The sequence below is a fragment of the Coenobita brevimanus genome, chromosome 51, assembly GCF_032717465.1.
Source record: "Coenobita brevimanus isolate Jiangsu-jjx chromosome 51, ASM3271746v2, whole genome shotgun sequence".
Classification (NCBI taxonomy): Eukaryota; Metazoa; Arthropoda; class Malacostraca; order Decapoda; family Coenobitidae; genus Coenobita; species Coenobita brevimanus.
The window spans coordinates 42,621,363-42,646,424 of NC_137004.1; the positions used below are offsets into that span (position 1 = coordinate 42,621,363).

General features: G+C 42.4%; 1 protein-coding gene and 1 non-coding gene across 2 annotated transcripts in view; one reads left to right on the forward strand and one right to left on the reverse strand.

Annotated features, from left to right (window-relative positions):
- kz (putative ATP-dependent RNA helicase kurz) overlaps positions 1 to 25,062 on the forward strand; it is a 50,777-nt gene that overhangs the window by 12,300 nt on the left and 13,415 nt on the right. The window contains exons 5-13 of the mRNA XM_080272643.1: positions 4,602 to 4,791; positions 7,215 to 7,433; positions 9,363 to 9,498; positions 11,489 to 11,672; positions 17,153 to 17,360; positions 17,661 to 17,780; positions 18,431 to 18,697; positions 20,081 to 20,192; positions 22,529 to 22,714. Of these exons, the coding sequence (XP_080128769.1) occupies positions 4,602 to 4,791; positions 7,215 to 7,433; positions 9,363 to 9,498; positions 11,489 to 11,672; positions 17,153 to 17,360; positions 17,661 to 17,780; positions 18,431 to 18,697; positions 20,081 to 20,192; positions 22,529 to 22,714 (1,622 nt within the window). The remainder of the gene's footprint in view (positions 1 to 4,601; positions 4,792 to 7,214; positions 7,434 to 9,362; positions 9,499 to 11,488; positions 11,673 to 17,152; positions 17,361 to 17,660; positions 17,781 to 18,430; positions 18,698 to 20,080; positions 20,193 to 22,528; positions 22,715 to 25,062) is intronic.
- On the reverse strand, positions 12,413 to 12,531 carry LOC145400308 (5S ribosomal RNA). The gene has a single exon (XR_013897415.1). It is a non-coding gene; the product is annotated as a 5S ribosomal RNA (ribosomal RNA).

Below are 25,062 nucleotides of genomic sequence, written 5' to 3' on the forward strand. Positions count from 1 at the left end.
ATTCATGTCCTTTCCTCTACCTTTCTCTCTGTTGAACACCATCTCTCCTCTAAAAGGCACCTTCTCTTCCTCCCTGAGACTCGGCTGTCTGAGGCGACTGATAGCAAACCCTTCTCTGTATCCTTCTACTTTCTCTATACTCATTTCAAAGCCATGGGTGGCTGTTGTGTACAGGCATACCCTGGTTTAACGATGCAGTTGGCCAAGAAAGAACCCATTGCTAGGCTGGTTATTGTATCTTGGGGTAGATTTAACGTGTAAAGTATAGGGTTGTATTTTTCAGCCTTGGGTTTCCCTCCCAACCAAGTTCTAAACCCACCTTAATGAATCCAAAAACAAGTTTCTAGCTAACCTAATCCCCCAAATTGCTTTAAAAGAGCTAAACTGGGCCTAAAAGCAGTTTATAACTCACCTAAACCCAAAAATAAAATCTGAAAATCGTAAAAAATAGTCTGGAAAAAATCAGACTTAGTAAACTGTTCTCCGAAATGACATTGTTCACCCTGCCTGTGGCTAAAACATATTAAGTCTAAAAGTAGTTTATAAATCAACCATCCACTCAGTCGATGTAGTGCTGCTGTCAGGTGTGTGCGTTTTACTCTTCTTCATCCTTCATTCCTTCCATCCTCTTCTGTCTTTCCTTCATTCTTTCCTCGTCCTTCTGCCTGTGGGTGACTTTACACTCCCTCTTTTGTCTTCCTTTCCTTAATTCTTTCCTCTTCCTCCTGCCTGTGGATGACTTACACTGAATGACAAGCCAAATGGTTTCCTGTGCACCGGTGAACCATTTATTACACTGAGTGGTAACCATATAACCAAATTAGGGCACCTGGTGGTTTAGTGGGTAATTACGGTGCTCCAATCGGATTAAGCTGGTGAAGGTTTATATCCAATGGGTGGTTGGGGTGTATTGCTCACGTAATGCCACTCAGGAATGAGTGAGGCTGGTTATTCTCATCTTAAATGTCAGGACCAACTTGCCTAGCCTCAGGCTCCTACGCTCATCCTGGGGCAATGTAGGATTGAATGATGAATAAATGAATGAATCAGCCTAGACACAAAAGTTAAGTCTAAAATATTGAAGTTGTTAAAAAAAAAAAAAAAAAAAAAGTTATACTGGGGTTTGTCCATCGTTTTGCGGGGTAGGTTGGTATTTCTACCCCATCGCGTCTAGGGGAATCGTATCTTGGTGTCTGCCTGTATATGTACGCAATAACGTATCTTGGTCTCGTGTTGTTGAACTTGAATCTACTGAATTCTCTGCTCAGTGACTTCGGCTTTCCCTGTCAATACCTGACTAAATATATCTGTGCTGTTTACTTCTCCTCAGATTCTACTGACTGTGAAAAATTCTTTGACTATCTTACTTCTAAGATGGAGTACATCCTACCAATGTCTTCTTTTTCTGAAATCTCCATTCTAGATTTCAGTGTTCACCATCACCAATAGCTCTCCTCTCTTTTAACTGATCCACCTGGTGAACAGGCATACATTTTTTTCTATCGTTAATGATCTAGAGCAGCTTGTACAGCACCCTACCTGTATCCCTGACTGCCTTGGAGAGAGTTCCAACATACTTGACATCTTCCTTATAACAAATCCTACTGCTTACGCTGTTAATCTTTTCTGTCCGTTGGGCCTCTCGGATCACAACCTTATCACCTCAGTCTGTCCTATCGCTCCAGTAAGGCCTGTGGACCCTCTCAAGAAGTGGTGTCTGTGGCACTTTGGAGTTGCTGATTGGGAGGCTCTCAAGCAGTTCTTCTTTGATTTTCCCTGGAATAGTTATTGCTTCCATGGCTGAGAGCCATATGAGTGTGTCTTGCGCATTACGGAGGTTATTCTCTTGGGCATGGAAGCATACATTTGTTTCTCATATCCTGTTACCAGTGCAAAAAACCATGGTTTAATCACACTTGTTCTAATGCTGTCCACAACAAGGAGAAGGCTTACTTAAGGCATCAGAGCCAACCCATGTCTGAATCTCATCTTTTTTATGTTTCTGCATGGAATCGTGCTAAGTCTGTTCTATGCTGTGCTAAAAATAATTTCATTCATACAGTATGCTCTGAACTCTCCAACTCAGATTCTTCCCACACCCTCTGGCACCTTGCCAAAAACCTTTCTAAATCATCATCCTTCCCTCCTCTTTTCCACTCAAATGGCTCTGTAACTATTTCTTCTCCTGATAAAGGAGGTTGCGCGATGTCCCCATGGTTGTTCAATATATGTATGGATGGGGTGATGAGAGAAGTAAAAACACAAGTAATGGAGAGGGGGATGGCATTGGTAATGAATGGTGATGGATGGAACATCTCAAATTTGTTGTATGCTGATGATGCAGTACTACTTGCAATCCTGGACAAGAACTTGGTAGACTAGTGGAGAGTTTTACTGATGCCTGTGAGTGTCATGCCTTGAGAGTAAATGTAGAAAAAAGTAAAGTAATGGATATTGATGATGTTACAGTGAATGGAGAGAGACGGGAATTGGTGAGAGAGTTCAAATACGGTACTTGGGTACAGTGATGGAAAAGAGAGGATAATGTGCAAAAAAAGTGGAAAGTAGAGTGACAAGGAAGGAAAGTAGCTGGTGCAATGAAGGTCTTGATAAGAAACAGAGGCTTGAGTGTTGCAGGTGCACGAGGCTTACAGGAAGGAGTGTTAGTGCCAACTTCAACATATGGATGTGAGACTATGGTGTGGCATGAAAATGAAAAATCAAGAGTGAGAGCAGTGGAGATGGGATTGCTGAGGAATGTGTGTGGAGTACAGAGAGTGGATAGGATACTGGCCTTAATACTAACAAGGCGTATGGACCTGATGGGGTCCCACCTGTTTTCCTCAAGAACTGTGCATTTGTGCTTACACTCTGCCTAGGCAAATTCTTTTGCCTTTTTCTGTAAATTTGTACCTTTCCTTCTTGCTGGAAGTTTGCTCTCATTCAGCCTGTCCCAAAGAAGGGTGACCATTCCCATTCTTCAAACTATCGCTCAGTTGCTTTAACATCCTGTGTTTCAAAATTTGTTGAGTCTATTATTAACAAAAAAATTTAAAAGCATATTTCCCCTCAACCTTTTTTCTGATGGTCAGTCTGGTTCTGCCAGGGACGCTCCTCTGGTGATCTCACCTACCTTTCAGACTCCTGGTCATTCTCCAGTTGGGACTTTGGCAAAATTTTGCCATGGCACTTGACATCTCAAAGGCTTTCAGTTGAGTCTGGGATAAATCTGTAATTTCCAAACTACCCTCCTACAGTCTCTGTCCTTCTGTCTGTCCCCTCATCTCTAGCTTCTTTTCTGTTCTGTTGTTGTAGACGGCCACCATTTTTTCTCGTAGAGCTAACAGTAGTGGTGTTCCTCAGGGCTTTGTCCTATCACCAACTCTCTTCCTTTCATTCATAAATGATCTTCTGAGCTGTACATCTAACCCTATCCATTCATATGCTGATGACTCCACCCTTCACCTTTCCATTCGCTTCCTGCGGCATCCATCATAGCAGTTACTTCAGCAAACAAGGGATGAGCCTATGGCACACCTAATGTCTGACTTGGCTCATATCTCTGATTGGTGTAGAAGTAATCTTGTTGTTTTTAATGCATCAAGAACTCAGTTCCTACCTCTAGCAACCTGACAAAATCTTGTGCAGGAGTATCCCCTAATATTTAACAATATCCAGCTCAGTCCTACATCATCTTTAACCCTTCCGTGGCCGAAGGCCCGGAATTTTCCGTGCACACCAGACTGACACCGGGGCCATTTTTTGAAGTTTCAAAAATTGATATTTGTTTCTTGCCATATTGAAGAGAAAGTTCAGATGCACCTAAGAGTGCAAATCCCAGCTTCTTGATGGGCATAGGTGCCTAAAAATCACCGCGAAATTCAAATAATCAAAATTTAAACTGAACTTATTACAGGAAAAATTAGTTTGGGTCTGGGGCCTCCAAACCTAACTACGTAAAATCATGATTTTTTGCCGACACCCCCTGTAAACTTTATGAACTATAATTGTGGTTAAGTAACTGTAGTTCTGCATTGTATTGCCATACTGTCAGCAAGTGTATATTGCCTTGTCAGCAAGTGTATACTTGGTGTATTTCTGCCCTTTCCTGTATTGCCATTTCTCATTTGGCTGCGTCCATGTTTTGATGGGGAATTATCTGACTGCGAATTGACTTGGCGGTGAATTGTCTCAGAACCATATCTTCGTATGCTTCACATATGAATAAATGATGTTGATTTTCATTCACTTCTTGACACATGTCACATATTAGGCTAGGCTTATACTTTTTCTTATAATTTTCCTTCACTTCTGGCATTTTGATTTGCATAAAAAATATTATCTCTGGTGAATATTTTACAAAAGTATCTGAAAATGACATAAATGCGATTTGAAATGACGTGAAAACACATCATTGGAATCTCGTTGGGTTAACTTGAAGTTGAAGAATTATATTGTGAGAGTAAAGTGTGTGTAAAATGAATAAATGTGCGTTGGTGTGAATTGTGGCATTTTGTTAGTGCTTTAATTGTAAGTTCATTTTCCTTTATTGTACTTACTCAGTTATGTTTTCATTTAACACATATCAGTTTTTCTTACAGTGGTGGAAAAATGATTGGCATCACTGAACCAAGACGAGTAGCAGCTATTTCCATGTCACAGCGAGTTGCACACGAGATGAATATGACATCAAGAGAAGTTTCATACCAAATCAGGTTTGAAGGAAACACAACTCCAGACACAAAACTCAAATTCATGACAGATGGAGTGTTACTGAAAGAAATCCAGATGGTATGTTGGGTGTGTTGCTTTGTATAGTAGTAGTATTATAATCTTCCTATCAGTTACAGTAGGTGAAAAGATCAGGATGTTGTTTTCAAGTACAGTTTTTCAATGTTGCTAATGCTGTCTGTAGCTCAGATCTCTGCTGTGAGGAGGCTGTTAGAGCTGAAAAATTTTAGCTCTCATTATCAATGCTGTACTTCTTGAAATATGTGCAGCATGTGAGGTGGTGTGTGGGGTGAAGAGAAGACAAAAGGGTATGCAAGGAACAGCATGGTGGAATGAAGAGGTGAGACAGGCGTTATGCAAGCACTTGCTGTACTGTCAGAGAAGAGAGAGGGTGGTCATGTGTGGTTTGCTACAAGGGCATTGGAAGTAATTCCATCCTGTGCAGTGTTTGTGATAAGTGGGTGCGGAAGAAATGTAGTGGTATTAGAGGTAGACTGCAAGATATTGCTGCTTTCATGCATGCGGTGTGTTGGGGAGAGCATGTGGAAATTGTCAGGTGAGAAAGGATTTATCATGCTGGTGAGTGTGTGGAAGAGTTTTGTTACTTAGGAGCCATGTTATGTGCTGAAGGTGGGGCTGGAGCTAGTCTGTGGCTAGAGTTAGGAGTGGTTGGAAGAAGTTCAGGGAGCTGTTGCTGCTTCTGCCATTGAGAGGGTTTTCCCTCCATGCTGAGGGATCTTTGTATGCAGCATGTGTTAGGAGTGTAATACTGTATGGTAGTGAGACCAGGACAGTAAAGGAAGAGAATATTCACAGGATCAGACATACAGAAGTGACAATGATTAAGTGGATGTGCAGTGCATCCTTGCGTGTGAGGCATGGGGGGGGGGGGCCTAGTTTATGATGAAAGAGTTAAGAGGAAGGGTGGGACTGAAGTAAATTGATGTTGTGATGAGGGGAGGTAGATGGAGATGGTTTGGGCATGTGGAGAGGATGGGAGATGACAGTTGGATGCAGAAACAGAGAGGTGTTAATGTTGGGGGTGGTATTGCAAGAGGCAGACCGAAAAAGACCTTGGACAAGGACTTGGAGTGTGGCTTCAGGGATAAGGAATTGACTAAGGAGGCTGCCAGAGATTGAGCAGTGTGAAGAGCCACCATTAGGTGACAAAGGCCGGTGCATGCATGCATGTTGGAGCCATTGTAAACAAACGAACACTTCAGAGTATTCTGAATTACCATCACAATCAAGTCAAAAGCATATTTCCATCACTGGTATCCACTGAGGCACTTTATAAGTGAATGTGGAGTGCATAAAACTCTATTAGATTTTGGGGTTGTTTACACATGGAAGCTAGTCGCCGCGAGGCATGCCTTTATCGTAGGAACTGATACTGTAAGTAGTTACCCAGTGACCTATCGCAGTTGCTGCTCATATCTTCATGTAGATTTTCACTCACCTGTCTGGTCACAATGATGTATTTACAGCTGTTTGGAGAAATTTAATGCAGCAAGACATTTTCAATATGGCAAAAACATATTTCTATATATCTATTGCCAGGCACCTTAATCCCATATGAGGTGGCCACAAACAAATCTCCTCCACATCATCCTGTCCCCCACCATTTCACTACCCTACTCAGCTTACACCCCTCTCCCTCATATACTTCTTCACTCCGTCCCTCCATCTCATCCTTGGCCTCTCCCTGCCACTTTCCCCCTCCACCTCACTCACATACACTCTTCTTGTCAGTCTCTCACTCTGTCCTTTCCACGTGGTCATACCACCTCAGTGTGTTTCTCCTAATGCTTCCTATCACATCCACATCCACACCACAGTGCTCCTTCACATCCTTATTTGTCAGTCTGTCTCTCCATGTGACTCCACATGCTCCTCAAGTAACTCATTTCCACTGCTCTCACTCTTGACTTGTGTCCCTCCAACAAGGTCCAAGCAAAAACATAAGTAAAGCATTTTAGGTGTTTTTACTGCTGAATGTGCCTGTAAGTTTTTTTTTTTTCTCCTGTTTTAATACTTTCCTTGCAGGAAAGAGTGCAATATTTGTGTGGCTCCCTTTGATTTTCCTCAGATTTTCTTGTAGCTTAACTGCAGCCAACTCAGTTTTGCCCAGTAATGCATTTTTTTTTATAAGACTGTGATCAAGAAAAAAAATGCAATAACATCCAGTAATCGAGGAGGTTTGATTGTAGTTGTATTTTTACAGCTAACAGCTGTCAGGACTTGCTCATACCTGAGGTTGTTTGTACAATGATTTATTATTATTGTGAGTACACTAGTGTCATCTTAGAGAACACTGTACGAGTATTCCTTTCTGGATGAATCTTAGTACAGGTACCATATTGCATTGTTTGTATCATGAAAACACCGAAGTGCACTGTGATCTAAAGTCATTTGCAACATATCATGTTATTCTTTATATTTAATGAAAGTTATTATACCTTATTTTATACTTTTTCCAACAGGACCCCACGCTTAAGAACTATTCAGTCATTATCATTGATGAAGCTCATGAGCGAAGTGTCTTCTCTGATATTTTGATTGGTATCTTATCCCGAATCATACCAAGACGAGAAGCCAAAGGAAAGCCCCTGAAGCTCATTATAATGTCAGCTACACTCAAAGTTGAAGATTTTACAGAAAATGCGAAACTCTTTAAGAATTCCATACCTCCTGTTATTAAGGTAGGTTGTGTAATTAAGAGTTTTATATTTTGGACCAGTATTTTCTCAGTCTGTGTGTGTATTTTCCATGTTTATGTGAAGCACATCTATAAAGAAACTAAAAAATAATGATAGTTGTTCTTGAGGTGGAGCCAGTATTCCAGGTACTGTACCTGAATAATGTGTGAATGATACTATTGTACATGTATGACCTCTTTCACTGTTTTATATATGAATTTTGAACGCTCATTGCCATTCCTGCCAAAATACTGCCTAGCTTTAACAAGAATCTTGTCTAGGGAACTTGGAGTAATGTTGAGAACCTCATGAAATTTAGCTTATTTCCAAACTGTTGTGTATTGAATCAGGAGATAAAATACTGCTTACTAAATAATTATAATTTAGGATGAGTTGCCAGATGCTTATGAAAGTTAATGTAGTATATATTTTAATCCTCTCTAAATGTGGTTTGGTCCATTTAATTGTAAAATTACTGTTGGCACAGTATTACTGTAATACTGTATCTGTGAAATGGGAGCATTCACGGACTACCAAAAATTGCCAATCATCTCCTGATAACTTGTTTTGAAAAAAACTTGGTCAGCTAAACTAGTGTTCCCTAAGTATTCTCATTATCACTTTGTCCAAAAGTACAATTTTAAGAACATACAGTATTTACTCAATAAAATGAGGAAGGGAAGCTTCAGTATGATGAAGTTGAAGGTAATCACTAAACTGAACCTAGTACAGTAATCCCTTGATCATCCAGCATAATGGAGCCAAAGGCATGTCTGGGTAGTGGATACGTCTGGATAGTGGACTTCTTCCCTGGCCCCCCTTGGTACATATCCTAACTTTGAAAGCCATTGTAAAAGGCTACTACAGTACATTGAGCAATTGTTTCCGGTGTTTTACAACACTCGTCAAGCAGACCTATAAAGCACAGCCAAGCAATTACCATGTTCAAGCAGACCCATCAACCACAGACAGACACTCATCACTGCTGGGCCATACTCTGCAGTGACATGAAAAAAATATGGTAAAACTGGTCCTGCTGAGCAAAAATGTTCGTTTGGCCATAATTTCCACCCAGACACAAGCATTTTTCCCGGATTAAATAGAAAAATGTATGAATAATGGTTTCAAACAGCCAGATCACAGCATATGGATACTGGATTGTTCGGATAATGAACATCCGTATAATTGAGGGATTGCTGTGTATCATCTAAACTTTGAGACAAATATTGTTCGTACCTTAAAAGCGATTACTGTATTCACTTTCTCAGCCATGTCCTTAAATATAGTTTTAATCAAATAAAATTTTCAGACATACATGTCTTTATGTAATACTGACATGAAGTTGTTTGGCTGCAAAATATTTATGGGAATCAGATGAAGAATATATGCACACATCAGTGTCAAGTTTTGTTATTGTCTTCCTGGAAACATCGGTACTTGCGATTTTGGTTGGTTGCTTCGTCTTTGCATGATTTCGGTTACATAAATAATGCATTTTTTTATAACTCATAGTTGGTACATTCTCTTCATCATTGACCAGATGAAACATTAATCTCTTTGATAGGCGATTGATAACTGTTTTGAATTAAACATGCAGCAAAACCCCTACTATTGTGTGATGAATGCTAATAGACCACTTGTCATTTTGTGCATTCTAGTAGCATTTCTGCAACATTTCACTTAGTAAATCATATACAGAAAACTGGTATAATAACCAATGATTGCAGTATTGAATACTTTATGTATTCTTCATCACTAAATATTATAGAAGGCATTTTAGAAAATATATATATGACTGGATGCTGGGAAAAGTTGACTGAGTTCCTAATAAAATTACAGTACCTGGCAATCACAGGTCACTCCTGAGTTTGTGAACACCCCCATTAAAATGCTACCTATCACAGAGATGAACAACTAAGAATTTGATTTTAGGTTGATGCAAGGATGTTTGATGTGACCATTCACTACAACAAGAGAACTGTAGAAGATTACACAGGGGAAGCATACAAGAAGGCCTGTAAGATCCATCGTCAGTTACCAGAAGGAGGAATTCTGATCTTCCTCACAGGTACTTATTCATCCATCCATCCATCCATCGTCCAATCATACATTGCCCCATGAGGAGCATAGGAGCCCGGGGCTAAGCAAGTTACTCTTGACATTTAAGATGAGAGTGACCAGCCTCACTCATCCCTGAGTGGCATTACCTGAGCAGTAAACCCCAACCATTCCTTGGATATAAACCTTCACTGGCTCAGTCCGATTGGAGTGCCACAATTACCTACTAAACCTCCAGGTGCCATAATTTGGTTATATGGTTACCACCCAGCATAGTAAATGGTTTCCTGGTGTACAGGAAACCATTCGTCTTGCCATGCAGTGCAGAGTCACCCATAGGCAGAAGGAACACGAAAGAATGAGGAAAAGAAAGACAAACTAGGGAGTGTAAAGTCACCCGTAGGCAGAAGGACAAGGAAAGAATGAAGTAAAGAAAGACAGAAGTGGAAGGAAGGAAAGGAGGGAGGAGAGGAAAGGGCAGACACCCGAGAGCAGCACTACATCGAGTGAGTGGATGGTGAGCGCCCCCACCAACGTAATGTAACATATTTCTTTTTGTTTGTCATTCTGCTTGACTAGTGGCTTATTGAGAGAGTTAGGGAAATAACAGAGGAATTAGTTGGAGAAGAACAGGAACATTTTAGAATTGGAAGAGGTTGTGTAGATCAGATATTCATTCTTAGGTCTTTAGTGGAAAAGTTACTAGAGACGGGAAAGAAGTTGTATGCGGCCTTCATGGATTTTGAGAAAGCATGTGACAGGGTGGATAGACAAGGATTGTGGAAAGTATTAAGAATATATGGAGTAAACGGGAAGTTACTGAATGCTGTGAAGAGTATGTATGAGGGTGATAAGGCTGCAGTGTGTGTGGACAGTGAACTGAGTGAGTTTTTCTGTTTGACGGTTGGATTGAGACAGGGATGTGTCATGTCTCCATGGTTGTTCAATCTGTATATGGATGGGGTAGTAAAAGAGATACAAGGTAGGGCAGTGGATGTTGAAGCAACCCTAATGAGAGAGGGCAGTATGTGGAAACTCCCTGTACTGTTGTTTGCAGATGATACTGTGTTGTTAAGTGAAGAAGAAGGGGAGCTACAAGGCTTGGTGAATGAGTTTGGGAGAGTGTGTAAGAAATGGAATGTAGGGAAGAGTAAAGTTTTGCTCTTCGAGAGAAATGAAGTCAGTGAATGTACAGTGAGGTTGGATGAGGAGGAAATGGAAAATGTGAGTGCATTTAAGTACAGTACTTGGGTAGTGTGATGAGTAAGGATGGAAGTTTGGAGGGTGAAGTGCTTGAAAGGGTACAACAAGGAAGAAGAGTTGCTGGTTCTTTGAAAGCAGTGATAAGAAACAGGGAAGTGAGCATGGAAGTGAAAAAGTTACTGCATGACAGTATTGTGATACCAACTCTTAACGCATGGAAGTGAAGTTTGGATGTTGTTGAAGGGACACAAGTCAAGAGTGAGAGCAGTGGAAATGAGTTATTTGAGAGGACCATGTGGAATCACATGGAGAGACAGACTTGCAAATGAGGAATTGAAGGAGAGTTGTAGTGTGGATGTGGATGTGATAGGTAGCATTATGAGGAACACACTGAGGTGGTTTGGCCACGTGGAGAGGATGGAAAGCAAGAGACTGACGAGAAGAGTGTATGTGAGTGAGGTGGAGGGGGGTTAGGGGGAGGCCAAGGATGAGATGGAGGGATGGAGTGGAGAGGTATGTGAGGGTGGGGGGTGTGAGCTGGGAGCAGGTCTTGGAAATGGCGAGGGACAGGACGACATGGAGGCAATTTGTTTGTGGTCACCCCTTATGGGATTAAGGCATCTGGCAATAGATAGATTAATATTCCATTCATAATAATCAAGTAATTTTTGCATCAACATTAGAGCCATTCCAAAAAAATGGTTACAGACATTATCAGGATGTCCTAGGGATGGAAAAAATTCTTAACTAACTTGAGACTATGTATTAAAGTCTGTCAAAAATTTACACTTTGACAGGTCAGCAGGAAGTTAATGCTTTGGTGCATAAGCTGAGAGCAACATTTCCTCTGCTGAATAACGACCATAAAGAAGCTGCACACCTGGCTGCATTCCGAAAGAAGAAGCTGGAGCATAAAGCAGGCAAGAAGACAATGAAGAAATTTGCCAAGAAAATTATATTACCAGAAGTAAAGCTGGAAGAGTAAGCATTATTTGTAGTACTATACCATTTGGAAATATGTTTGGTTAATGAAAGTTTCATCAATTGTATACAGTCACCTGGTTTTAGCCTGAATGAGGTAACAGTTAACAGCAAAATGGTTAGTCAAGATAGTTTCAACACACTGTTTACTAGATTTTCCTTGAAGTAAAGAAACTAGTGTATATTTGCTGTGTTTATAATAGTACCAAAGGTTAATAACAGTTACTGCACTATATGGCTGTTATAGTGACAAAGGTTGCAAATGTTTCTTAAGCAGTAATTTCAGTTAGTATTCATTTCTGCTCCCCTGGAAAAGAAGAATCTCTTTTTGTAAGCCTCATTCTCAACCTGGTGTCTGCAACAAAAGCATAGGCCTAACCACCATATTTCCTGTGTGCCTCAGGATTTGACTAAATTGGGGGAACAGTGTGGACCAGAAATCCCCATACCTTCTAGATAACTACCCAAATAAGTTGACAGAAATCTTGGATCTAGGTACAGTACCATGCCTATCCAGATCCTTTAAAACTAGGAATTAGGGATAAAAGATTATGGACTGGTGTCTGAGAGAGTTGAAAGGAATCATATATCAGTAAACAGCATAGCATATAATTGTCCATCCATCCATCCATTGCCAGACGCCATGTATCCCAAACGGGGTGGTCAAGGGCTTAGAGTTAATTGTTTTACAGGGAGGGGCACTAATCCTCCACCAACCCCACTTGACACGTAGGGAGTTATGCCAACAGCATCTGGTGTTCCCAGGCGGTCACCCATCCAAGTACTAACCAGACCCAACGTTGCTTAACTTCGCTTATCGGACGGGAAGCAGTGTACTCAACGTGGCATGGCCGTTGGCCCAAGAAAAACTCCAGTTTGGTCAAAATAGCAATAACTTCACAACATTATATTTCCGCACACCGGCCGACTGTGTGGAGTCCAAAGCTGCTTTTCTGTTGTCTAAGCGCTATCATGTCATTTTGGAAGTGCCAGGGCATTGGATAGTCTCCAGTCTGAACAGCCGAATATGTATCTATCATTTACCAGATGCAAAGACTTGGGACGAGATGAGGTCATAGAGCGTGACTTCAGGGATCAGGGACTGAATAGGGAGGCTGCCAGAGACCAAGCAGCATGGAGAGCCGCCATTAGGTGACCATGCCAATGCATGCAAGCATGTTAGAGCCTTTATAAACAAAACTAAAACTGGTTTTGGTTGTTGACCCACCAGTGATATTGATGCTAGAATAAATTAACTTTGTCAGTAAAAGGGTTACGGCATTGGTATTTGTAAATCAATCACTCAGTTATCTCGACACTCTGTATCAGGTCATACTCCACATACGGACGTTAGGGCTTGCCTCTATTAGGTCCATATCCGGATATATTTACCAACTCAAATATAAAAGTTCCAGGATTGGCGACCGGCTGACCCACAAAGTAAAAAAAGTCTGTTGGGTGGCTCACTGGCCTCTCTGTCCACGTGCAGGTAGTAGACCGTAACCCACAAGCAGGGCAAACAAGGCTGTCTGGCTCCCTAATGAATGGTCAAAGTTCCTCAGCCCCCCTGATCACCGGTTACCTACTGGCAGCACCTGAGTATTACAGACCGTAACCCACAAGCTGAGTGTGAATGCATATCTAGCTTCCAGGCAAATGGTAAAAGTCCCCCAGGTGCCCAATGAACTTGGAAACGGCCATCAGTGTGCGAGTAAGACAGACTGTAACCCATAAGCTCTCTGTCTGTCTGTCTGTCTGTCTGTCTGTCTGTCTGTCTGTCTGTCTGTCTGTCTCTCTCTCTCTCTCTCTCTCTCTCTCTCTCTCTCTCTCTCTCTCTTTTAAACAAGGAAGAAGGAACCAATGGCCAGGAGGCCACAAACCGTTCCTTCCGAGAAGAAAACAAAAACAGTACAAAAGAGAGCCAAATTCGATATCCGTTTATTTCGAGATGCCTGGATACACTGCGTAATAAATACAGACAGAAGGAGACAGTTCCAGAGTTGACCTGTTGCATAAATGATGGACTGGAATTAACTGTTAACTTGTGCATTTGAAAGGTGGACAGAAAAGGGATGAGAGTTTGTTGCTAGACGGATGCTTCGCACCTGTTGTAGAGGTGAAAGGATGCAAGCAGATAGTTCAGAGGAGCAGTATCGATTGAAGTAGCAATAGAAAAGACATAAAGATGCAACACTGCGGTGAAGAGACAGAGGTTGAAGGGAGCCAGTAAGAGGAGGAGGGTTAATGAGATGAAAAGCGTTTGACTCCAACCTTTTGAGAAGAGCTGTATGTGGGGAACCTCCCTACACATGAGATTGTATTCTACACAGGGGAGAATAAATCCATCCATCCATCCATCATCCAATCCTATGTTGCCCCAGGGAGAATAAAACCCGTTTATGAAATTAACAACTGTGCAGGGGAAAAGAAGGTACGGAGTCGGCTTATCACACCTAATCTGCTGGGAGCATATTTTACAAGAGATGTAATATGATCTTTCCAAGAGAATGAAACCCCAGGTATGTTTAAGGATGATGCAGGATTGAGCTGGATATTATTAAACATTAGTGGGTACTCCTGTGGAAGAGTTTGTCGGGATGGTACGTGTAAGAACTGAGTCTTTGATGCATTAAAAACAACAGGATTACTTTTACCCCAGTCAGCGATACGAGCCAAGTCCGACATTAGGTGTGCTATAGACTCATCCCATGTTTGTTGAAGTAACTGCTGAGCGAGAATGGCTATCTGGCTTCCAACTGAGTGGTCAAAGCCCCCCGGCCTCCCTGATTAGTCGGAAACTCCTGGCCTCACATGGCAATCCGCCTCGTTACCAAATGGTAAAGGTCGCATCGCCATCCGGATTACTTGGGCACTCCTCATGCCCATGATGTACGGGGACTCAGTGTTACTGCCATGTTCCGACATTCGCCTGGGCGAGGGAAAAGGACCCTGACACTTGTAGGTTATTGTGCCGCTTTTTGCTTGTATGCTCACAGTCAAGCGTCGGTAGAGACATGGCAACACGATACTCTCCCCAGCAATACCACACCACAGTTCCCTCCTTGTGTCTCCACCTGTGGAGGTGCTTGGCTAAGGTAAAACAATGGCAGCCTCTATTGTTGCATTTGTGGTGGTGCCCTACCTTCTGCAGGCCATAATCTTCCTCTGTGGTATTGTTATGTGTGTGATGATGGTCCCACCACCACCCGAGAAATGAAAGAGAAGAGTTTTGACTCAGAAGAAGCTTGAAATATTGGGCAAGGTTGACGAGGACTGGCCAACTTCACGCATTCTGCGTGAATATGACTTGGCTCATTCAGCCATGTTTAATATAAAAAATCATGGGACAAGCTGACTTAGTACGGACAGGACTATGGGGACACAACTCAAAAAGGCAACCAGAAGGTGATGTCCCAGCCCCGCCATGCCAGCATCTACCAGTCGACTTTGGTTTGGTTCTGCTAGCAACTGGGTGCCAGCATGCTTGTACATAGGACCGAGATGAAACATGGCAAGGCTTTGGACTCGGCAGTGGAGGATGTTGAATCGTTTTGCCAGAAAGTGCAGCGCCTGACTGAGAAGGAGGGCTTTGCTCATGATGAAGTGCACAGTGCTGATGAAACTGGCATGTTTTATTGCTCCTTGCCCATCAACTCCCTGGCAGAAGAGATGGAGAAGACTTTGCCTGGTCAGAAGTTGTCCAAGCAAAGTGTCTCGGTCCTGTGCAGTACCAGTGCCAGCGGGATGCATTGCCTCAAACCCATCATTGTTGGACACGCAAAGCAGCCATGTTATCTCCGTGGGTTAATGGATTGCCTGCTTGTTGTGTGGTGCCATTCTTTGAAGGCCTGGTTTACTGCAAAGATCTTCAGAGATTGGTTCCACTGACACTTTGTCAAGGAGGTTATCCGTTATCAAGTGGAGGAACTTGGTATCCTTTGTGACCAGGTGAAGGCACTCCTGTTCCTTGACAGTGCCCCTGCATATCCATCAGGGAAGGATTTTGTTGCTGATAATGGCCATATTAGGTGCATGTTTCTGCCACCTAATACAACTGCTCTCATTCAACCAATGGACCAAGGTGTTATCATGGCAGCCAAGAGACTGTACCGCTGGAGGTTCCTCGACGAGGTGAGGGTGGTGCTTGAGGACGAGGAAGGGGTTGATACACGTGGGTAGCGGACCTTAGAGAATCTGCGGCGTTACAACATCAAGTCTGTGGTGCTCAACTGGGCCAATGCTTGGAAGGAAGTCTTCGTCAAAACCCTGAATAGTGGTTGGTCTCACCTCCGTCTTGGATGTGATTTCCGCCTTCTCCTATGAAACAGGTGAGGATGTGAATGTCGACAGCAAGAGGGATTGGTTGGACAACGATGGCGGCGATCCAGGTTATCAGATGATGTTTGATGAGGGGATTGCTGCTGCTGTCTCTGCGGGGCTGACAGAGGAAAGCAATGAGCACGAGGACCCTGGCTCAGGCCACCCAACCACTCCGTCAGTCCCTCATCTTGGTGCACTGCAGGCTGGCATCGAGTAGGTGCTCGAATATGCTGAGCACCCTCATTGTGACAGGCAGTTGGTGCCACTCAAACTGGCAATGGATCTGCAGGCTGTCAGGGACGCTGTCATCCTCAGACAGAATCGCCACACCTATCGTCAGATGAAGATCGACTCCTTCTTCAAGCCCACCACCCCCATGAGTGCCAGCCCCTTCTCCCCACCACCACCACTCTCTTGACCTAAGTTTTCATTTTCGGACCCACGACCGAGCACATTAACAGCCATTGAGTCACCGTTAGACGTGCGTTTGTGGCTGTATTCAGAGTCTTCTGAGGTGGGTAGGGCTCCATCACCTCGCCGCATGTGCCTGCTCATCGGCCAGCTTAAGCAGATGGAGGAGGAGGAGGAGTTCTTTGATCTTTGCTAAGTTACAGTATTAGCCATTAGACCACATGGGATACCTGTACACCTGCTGGAGCCTCCCGGGTTACGACGCCTGTCTACCGTTCAGTGGGTGGTTAGTACCGTGGATTTTTAAATAATTTTTATTGTTTATGCATAGTTTTCTTAGTGTTTAGGATTATATTGCATATTCCAATGTGTGTTTTGATGTCAAAAAACAGCCGAAAGACCACAGAACGCTGCCAAAATTAGGAGGGGTAATGTGCATATAAGTTGGATTAGGGTGCAGGATTGGGTATAGGTAGGGTATGGGTGCAGTCAAGGATATTGCTTCATATCTGAACTTTGCCCTCATCCGGATATGCCTTTGGTGTGTTATATCGGATAATTGATTACTGTACAGAATATTACTACAGCACAGTAAGTCTTAGTTTAAGACTCTCTTAGCATGTTTTTCATGATAAAGCTGTTCATTTATTGTATAGTATTATCTTTTCTTGGTATAGCTTCTTCACAGCACTTCTGTAATGAAGTTTCTGGTTAATATGCTGTTGTAAGAAGACCAATTTATTTTGCAGCTTCATCTCAAGTCTGCCAGATGATGGAGAGGGTGAAATAGTGACTGAGTTAGATGACCGTGATGGTGCAGGAGGTGGTAGTGACCCTGACCTCACTGAAGATGAGGATGAAGATGGGCAGTGTGTGCATGCAGAGGGCAGGGAACTTGAGCAGCCATTGTGGGTTCTGCCAATGTACTCCATGCTGCCTCCTGAGAAACAGAAGATGGTGGGATGGCTTAAACTGTTCCTGGAATGGCAGATACTTTATCTTTTATAAAGTCACATTTGTGATTTCTCCATGTCACTTTGGCCATGTGATATGAAAAATTCCTAAACTGCTGTACAATGAATCTGCTAGTTTGATTTTTAAAAATAATAACCTGGAAGTTTGATTACCGAAAAATAATTACCTAAATATTCCTTATGGTATGGGCTGCTATTGTCAGAACCAAGGAATATTGTACTGTATTAGTTAAATAGATGATCAGTCTTTCCAAATTTTCTGGCTGACTATTGTAACTTGCAGGTGTTCCAACCATCCCCTGAAGGTACACGATTGTGTGTTGTGGCAACAAATGTGGCGGAGACTTCTCTTACCATACCTTCCATCAAATACGTTGTGGACTCTGGCAAGGTTAAAGAAAAGGTAGGTCTGTCTATGTGTATATAGGCAGATACCTTAATCTCAGAGGGGCTGGCCATGAATGTATTGCTTCCATGTTTTCCTCTCCCCCCCCCTGAGGCTACCCTCCCTCTGTCTCACACCATATTCTGTACTGTACTGCCCTAGGGTGGGAAAGGAGGTCTGGATGACAGTGATGATGAAGACTTTTTAATAGACTAGAATGCATTGCACAGGTTTAACATTACACAGAGCATGGTATAACTGATGATGTTTCATGGACTGATGGTTTAACTTAGTGCCATAACCAGCTGAAGTTTAAACAAGTGTCATAACCAGCTAATTTTATATCAGAACAGTTGCTGGAAACTGTTGGGAAAAGGAAATCTAAAATCTCTGTTATTTATCCATCATCATTATTGTCTTAACTCCTCCTCCCACCACTATTCAGAATTGTCCATTCTGTATTCTGCTTTGTCACACAGGTTACTGCTGTATACCGTACCCCCTAACGCTCTTTCTTGTACAGTAACTTGTCTCCTCAGTACTCTCTTTTCAGTTGTCATTTGAATTATATTGAAAGTTTTCAACAAATTCACATTCATTTCTAGTTTTAGTTCTTATGATCAGTATCCATTTCATTTACAGATGTGATTTGTTACTTTCTCCTGCAGATATATGACAAAGTGACTGGTGTGTCAATGTTTCATGTAACATGGACCTCCCAAGCTTCTGCCAATCAGCGTGCTGGTCGAGCTGGTCGTACTGCCCCTGGCCACTGCTATCGCCTTTACTCATCTGCAGTCTTCAACAATGAATGTCCCAAGTTTGCCCAGGCTGAGATTGTCCGGCGGCCAATAGATGATTTGGTTCTAGTGATGAAGGCCATGAATCTGCCTGTGGTTAATTTTCCATTTCCCACACCTCCAGACTACCTCCAGGTGAGTTGTGCATTGAATATTCTGTATCTGAGTAGTGTATTGTAGAGCCTTGCATTAAAATGAAGTACAGACAATATGGGGGTATGGCAGTGTTGGAGGTTATTGTATGCCATGATAATCATCAACATCATTATCATCATCATCCAACCCTTATTACCACCTAAAGGTAGGGTGAGGCAGGAGCCAGGAACAGAGAAACAAAGCAGTACTACAATCAGCAAATAGTACTTATTCCCACCCCAAGATGCTTTCTGGATTCTACCTCAATGTTTCGTTGATGGAAAAAAGTAAAGAATGATAATGATGATTATTGTTGTTGTTGTTGATGCTGTTGAGCCTACATGTGGTGACACTGTGCACCCTGGGTGGAGTGAAGCAACTATGGTGTCAACCTGGGAGCCAAACCTTCTATATTTCCCTGCACCTTGCCATGGGACAGGAACCTGGCCCAACCCTGGTGATGCACTGTCTAGTACAATTCAGTGCTGGTTCCATACACAGTGTATGTACTGTAATGTACTTGCAGGATGGCCCCACAGAAGCAGTTGCTTACCTGTGGTCATTGTTGTGCCCAAACAGACAGACTGTGGTTAAGCAGCAACATCTCTCACACTCTCCCTATGTATGGCAAAACCATTATAGCTCACTTGTGTTAGTGAAATGATGTGCATGAGTAGGCTCAGATAGTTTTGAAATGTAGAGAGGATATGTGAATCTATCAGTTTACAGTGCTGTAGAGACCTGATTGTAGAGACAACAGTCCCTACTGGAAGACCAAAGAAAATGTGGGATAAAGTCCTGAGAAGTTACCTTAGGTCTAGGGGACTTGAATGTTGAAGATCATGAAGCCTGGAAAGCAGCTGTCAGGTTTTAAAAAAAGATCATTTAAGTATGTAACTACCTTGCAAACTGTATGTATGTATATAATACCAATAAAATTTATCCATCCATCATCCAATCCTATGTAGCCTCATGAGGAACGTAGGAGTCTGGGGCTAGGGAAGTTGGTCCTGTCATTTAAGATGAGAGTGAACAGCCTTGCTCATCTTTGAGTGGCATTCCCATAACAGTAAACCTCAACCACCCCTTGGATATAAACCTACACAGGCTTAGTCGAAGTGGAGTGCCTTAATTACCCACTGAACGTGATATGGTGGTCTTGTAAATTTGGGCACTCACTCATGGCCCTTTTGAGGGATGATTAGAGTTACATGTAAATACTGTACTCTAATACTCTAATATTGCTATTAGGTGAGTAGTTGATCCCTCATGGCAGAAATGTCAGGACTAAGTAGCCTTTCTCCAGGCCATTCAGCTCCTGATGGGACAGTACTGGACTGAATGGTCAATGAAAGAAGGTGTAATATAATCCATTGCTTCCAGGTTCGTCATTCTATTAAGCGGCTACTAACCCTAGGTGCTCTAGAAGAATTGCCAGACCCTTCTCAAGACTCAGCTCCTCTCAAAAAGAGACCGAGGAATCAAAAGCCTAAAGGTATGATATCAATAGTTTTTAATTTAATAGAACTAAGATATTGCTCATTATAAACATTATTCAGTACAGTACTTTTGAGAGTGTCATTATCATTATTGTCACCAGTAAAACCAGACAAGATACATCCATCCATCCATCATCTAATCCTACGTTGCCCCAATGAGGAGCGTAGGAGCCCAGGGCTAGGAAAGTTGGTCCTGGCATTTAAGATGACAGTGACCAGCCTCACTCATCCCTGAGTGGCATTACGTGAGCAATAAACCCCAACCACCCCATGGATATAAACCTTCACCGGCTCAATCCGATTGGAGCACCTTTATTACCCGCTAAACCACCAGGAGCCAAAATTTGGTTATATGGTTACCACCCAGCATAGTAAATGGTTTCCTGGTGTACAGGAAACCATTTGTCTTGTCACTCAGTGTAGAGTCACCCACAGGCAGAAGGAAGAGGAAAGAATGAAGGAAAGAAAGACAGAAGAGGGAGTGTAAAGTCACCCGCAGGCAGAAGAAAGAGGAAAGAATGAAGGAAAGAAAGACAGAAGAGGATGGATGGAAAGAAGGATGGAGGAGAGGAAAGGGCAGACACCCAAGAGCAGCACTACATCAAGTGAGTGGATGATGAGTGCCCCCACCTACCACACACAAGATATAGCATAGTACTAATACTTATGCTGCTTAGGAGTGCTACTTTATTAGCAGCATATTACTAATACTTATGCTGCTTAGGAATGCTACTTTATTAGCAGCAGTACTTACAGTGACCTTACTTTTGAGCAAAATTTGCAAAAACAGTAGTAGAGCAATGTTACTGGAGAAGTCTGGTTTCTGCATGCTCCTTATTATCATAATCATCATCTGGACCTCCATTCCCACCCTAGGGCAGGGTGAGGAGTAGTGACGTCCAGACAGCCCAAGTTTGCCCACTCCAATGGGCCACACTTCCATTCACTCATCGTTCAAGCCCCCGGAATCCTGGCTCTGCCTGATATTTATTATATTTATCGGGGCTGCTGAGGAATGTTTGTGGAGTATGAGAATGGATAGGATACAAAATAATGTGATTCATGAAAGATGCGGAGTGAGGAAGCCTGTGGACACCAGAATCAAAGAGAGTGTACTGAGATGGTATGGTCATGTGGAGAGAATGGATAACAATAGAGTGGTGAAAAAGGTTTATCTGATCGAATTTGAAGGAGGGAGGAGGCGAGGTAAGCCAAGGAGAAGGTGGAGGGATATGGTGGATGACTGTGTGAGGAAGAAAAGTATGGAAGTTGGTGAGTCTAGGGGACTGGCAAGAGATCAGGCTGGCTGGATGAATGTTTTGAGAAGAAGTGCATGATCAGGGATTTGGCACCCCTTTTAACATGACAGCGTTCTGATTGACATCGGATATGTTATGTGGAACTACCAAATGTGGTGAAAGTTTTTGGCATATCAGATAGAATCAGGATTCTTGGGGTGTGAATGATGAGTGAATGGAGCATGGCCCATTGAAGTGGGCAAACTTGGGCTGTCTGGACGTTGCTACTCCTCGCCTTGCCCTACGATGGGAAAGGAGGTCTGGATGATGATGATGATGATGATTATGAATTTTTTCTTCATGTATTTATTTTTAATAGCAATGAATTACAATGAGATACATTATTTAGAAGCCTCTGTGACAACTGTAATGACTGAAATGATCTTTGGCAAATTAAACATTGTTCATGGTATGACTTGCACCCAGGCCCCATGCAGTCTGAGTGAAATGTAAACCACTGACCAAGAAGAATACTCCACTTCCCTACCAGGGTACACATAATTTTTTGTAACTCAGAACATAGTTTGCTAGAGCTTGTTTGTTTTTGCTGTAGTCATGTTCTTCACTTTAAGTGTATCCAGTTGCTGTTGAATCCCCATTTCAAGAAATGATGTGGATGGTGGAATCTGATGAATATGGAAGGGGAGTATTTGTTAGTGGAAGGTCCCCTTTGCTAATGAACATCTTACCTGGTAACCGTCAGACAAGCATAAATACTGAAAAACATCTCAGCACTGAACATGTTTGATATCAGATGTTTCTATCAACAAGACACCTTTGCATGTTGTTGTTGTAGAAAACTTTATAAAATAACTCCAGAATTGGCATTTTTGGTTGTGTTGAGATCATAGTTGTCGCATGTTAGGCTAAGGCATTGGCTGTTGACTCATTTTCTTTCAGATAATTGGTGGTTTTAGTTTGTCTTAATGTAAGTTTCTATAAAAGTTTCATATATTGGTACTAACACTGCTCATATGGATGGATAATCGAGGAATTCACAATAGCACTTACTTCTTCCTTATCCCATTGTGCAGATTTAAGCCGTATTACTCCACTGGGCAAGGCAATGTCAGCATTTCCCTTAGCCCCACGATATGGCAAGATGCTTGCCCTGAGTCATCAGCATGACCTCCTACCCTACACAGTGGCCCTGGTGGCTGCTCTCACTGTACCTGAAGTTCTGACAGAGACACCAATAGGGACACATGAAGATCTCAGTGGTAAGTATGATAGTTGCTTCCTTAACTTTAGTGACTGCATGGCTCACTGAGAAGACATCATCATCATCATCCAGACCTCCTTTCCCACCCTAGGGCAGGGCAAGGAGTAGCAACGTCCAGACAGCCCAGGTTTGCCTAGTCCAACGGGCCATGTTTCCACTTACTCATTACTGAAACCCCTGGAATCCTTCTGATACACCAAAAACTTTCACCACATTTTGTAGCATCACATAAATGTATCCGATAGAGTCAATCCGAATGCTGTCATGTTAAAAGGGATGCCAAATCCCTGATCATGTGCTTCTTCTCACAACATTCATCCAGCTAGCTCAATCTTGTGTCTGTCCCCAAGCCTCACTGACTTCCATACCTCTCTTCCTCACACATCTCATCCACCATATCCCTCCACCGTCTCCATGGCCTACCTCGTCTCCTCCCTCATTCAAATTCAGTCAGATAAAACCTTTTTCACCACGCTTTTGTTATCCATTCTCTCCACATGTCCATACCATGTTAGTACACTTTATTTGATTCTTGTGTCCACAGACTTCTTCACAGTGCATCTTTCATGAATCACATTATTTCATATCCTATCCACTCTCTGTACACCACACACATTCCTAAGCAGTCCAATCTCCACTCCTCTCACTCTTGACTTTTCATTTTCATGCCACCATAGTCTCACATCCATATGTTAAAGTGCATAGGGAGGTGCATTGTGTTGCTGCAAAATTTGAACCACTTCTGCTGTTAGTGAGGAAAATAAGAACCATGTCACCGTCAGTTAAGAGTTGTTTGATTGTTTGAATACTGATGAAAACTTTCTGAATGATGTCATGACAGGTGACGAAATTCTGTAGGTGTAAGACTATGATGTCGAAACTAAAAGGCAGTTGTCGTAGGGGGTTGGAACATCATCACTGCGACCACAAGAAACACATCAGAGTCGCTCAAAAACAAAGGTGGTGATGATCATCTTTATCTTTTAATTGGAAGGACGTCATTCATCGTGAGTTTGTTCTACATGATCAGACAGTCGTTAAACAGTGTTGCTTGGACATTCTGAAGCATATGAGGGAGGCAGTGTGAAAGAAGAGGCCTGAAGCATGGACAAACAAAACTTGGTCACTGCACCATGACAGTGCACCTGCTCTCACATCGCACTTTATTCATGACTTTTGGCAAAACGTGAGACAGATGATAGAAAAGATAGAAGAAAATTCTCCGAGTGCATTAAACACATATTCCTTCAAGAGCTTGTACCTTGATGACCAAGTGACATGACGTGATGTGGCTAGTAGACTAAAGCTCAAAGTTGCCATCGCACAGTACTCCCATCGTGACTGTGCTATGCTGGCTAGTTGGTACACTATTTAAAAAGTTTGGTTTCGTTTTGGGTAGACCTTATACAATACTCAATTAATCACAGTCTGATACAGTATTGAACAAAACTGTAAATACCTTAATTCTTACCTTAAATACAAAACTTGGAAGGAATTTGAGTGTAAAGTGGAAGGAATGTAAGAACATTTTTTGGAAAGAGTAAAAAGAGTTAGACAGGGTGTTAAAGACGATAGTCAGTGAGTGAAAGATGTAAATGGTATATTACTAATGGAGAAGGGAGAACAAGTGAACAGATGGAGAGAACACTTTCAGGAATTGTTGAACATAGAGAATGAAAGTAATGTGATTATAAGTGGGTGGGGAATGGCTGGGAGAAGGAGGGATGTAAGATGAGAGGAAGAAATCAGTAGGATGGAAGTTGTGGAAGCAATGAAGAAAGTCAAAATAGGGAAAGCCCCAGAAATTGATGGAGTGTGTGGTGAAGTGCTGAAGCATGGGAAAGAGATACTAGTAGAATGGATGTGGAAGATGCACAGATTGGCCTGGGAGGAAGGTAAAGTCCTGGAAGATTGGAAGTCAGGTATAGTTATTCCCCTGTACAGAGGAAAAGAGGAAAATGAAGTGCGTGGTAATCGTAGGGGCATTTGTCTTTGTGGTGTAATAGGAAAAGTATGTGGTAGATACTTATTGACAGAGTTAGGGAAATAACAGAGGAATTAGTTGGAGAAGAACAGGGAGGCTTTAGAAAGGGAAGAGGTTGTGTAGATCAGATATTCATTTTTAGGTCTGTAGTGGAAAAGTATCTACAGAAGGGAAAGAAGTTGTATACAGCCTTCATGGCTTTGGAGAAAGCATATGACAGGGTGGATAGACAAGGATTGTGGAATGTATTAAGAATATATGGAGTAGATGGGTAGTTGTTGAATGCTGTATGATGGTGCTAAGGCTGCAGTGCATGTGGATGGTGAACTGAGTGAAATTTTCTCTTTGAAGGTTGGGTTGAA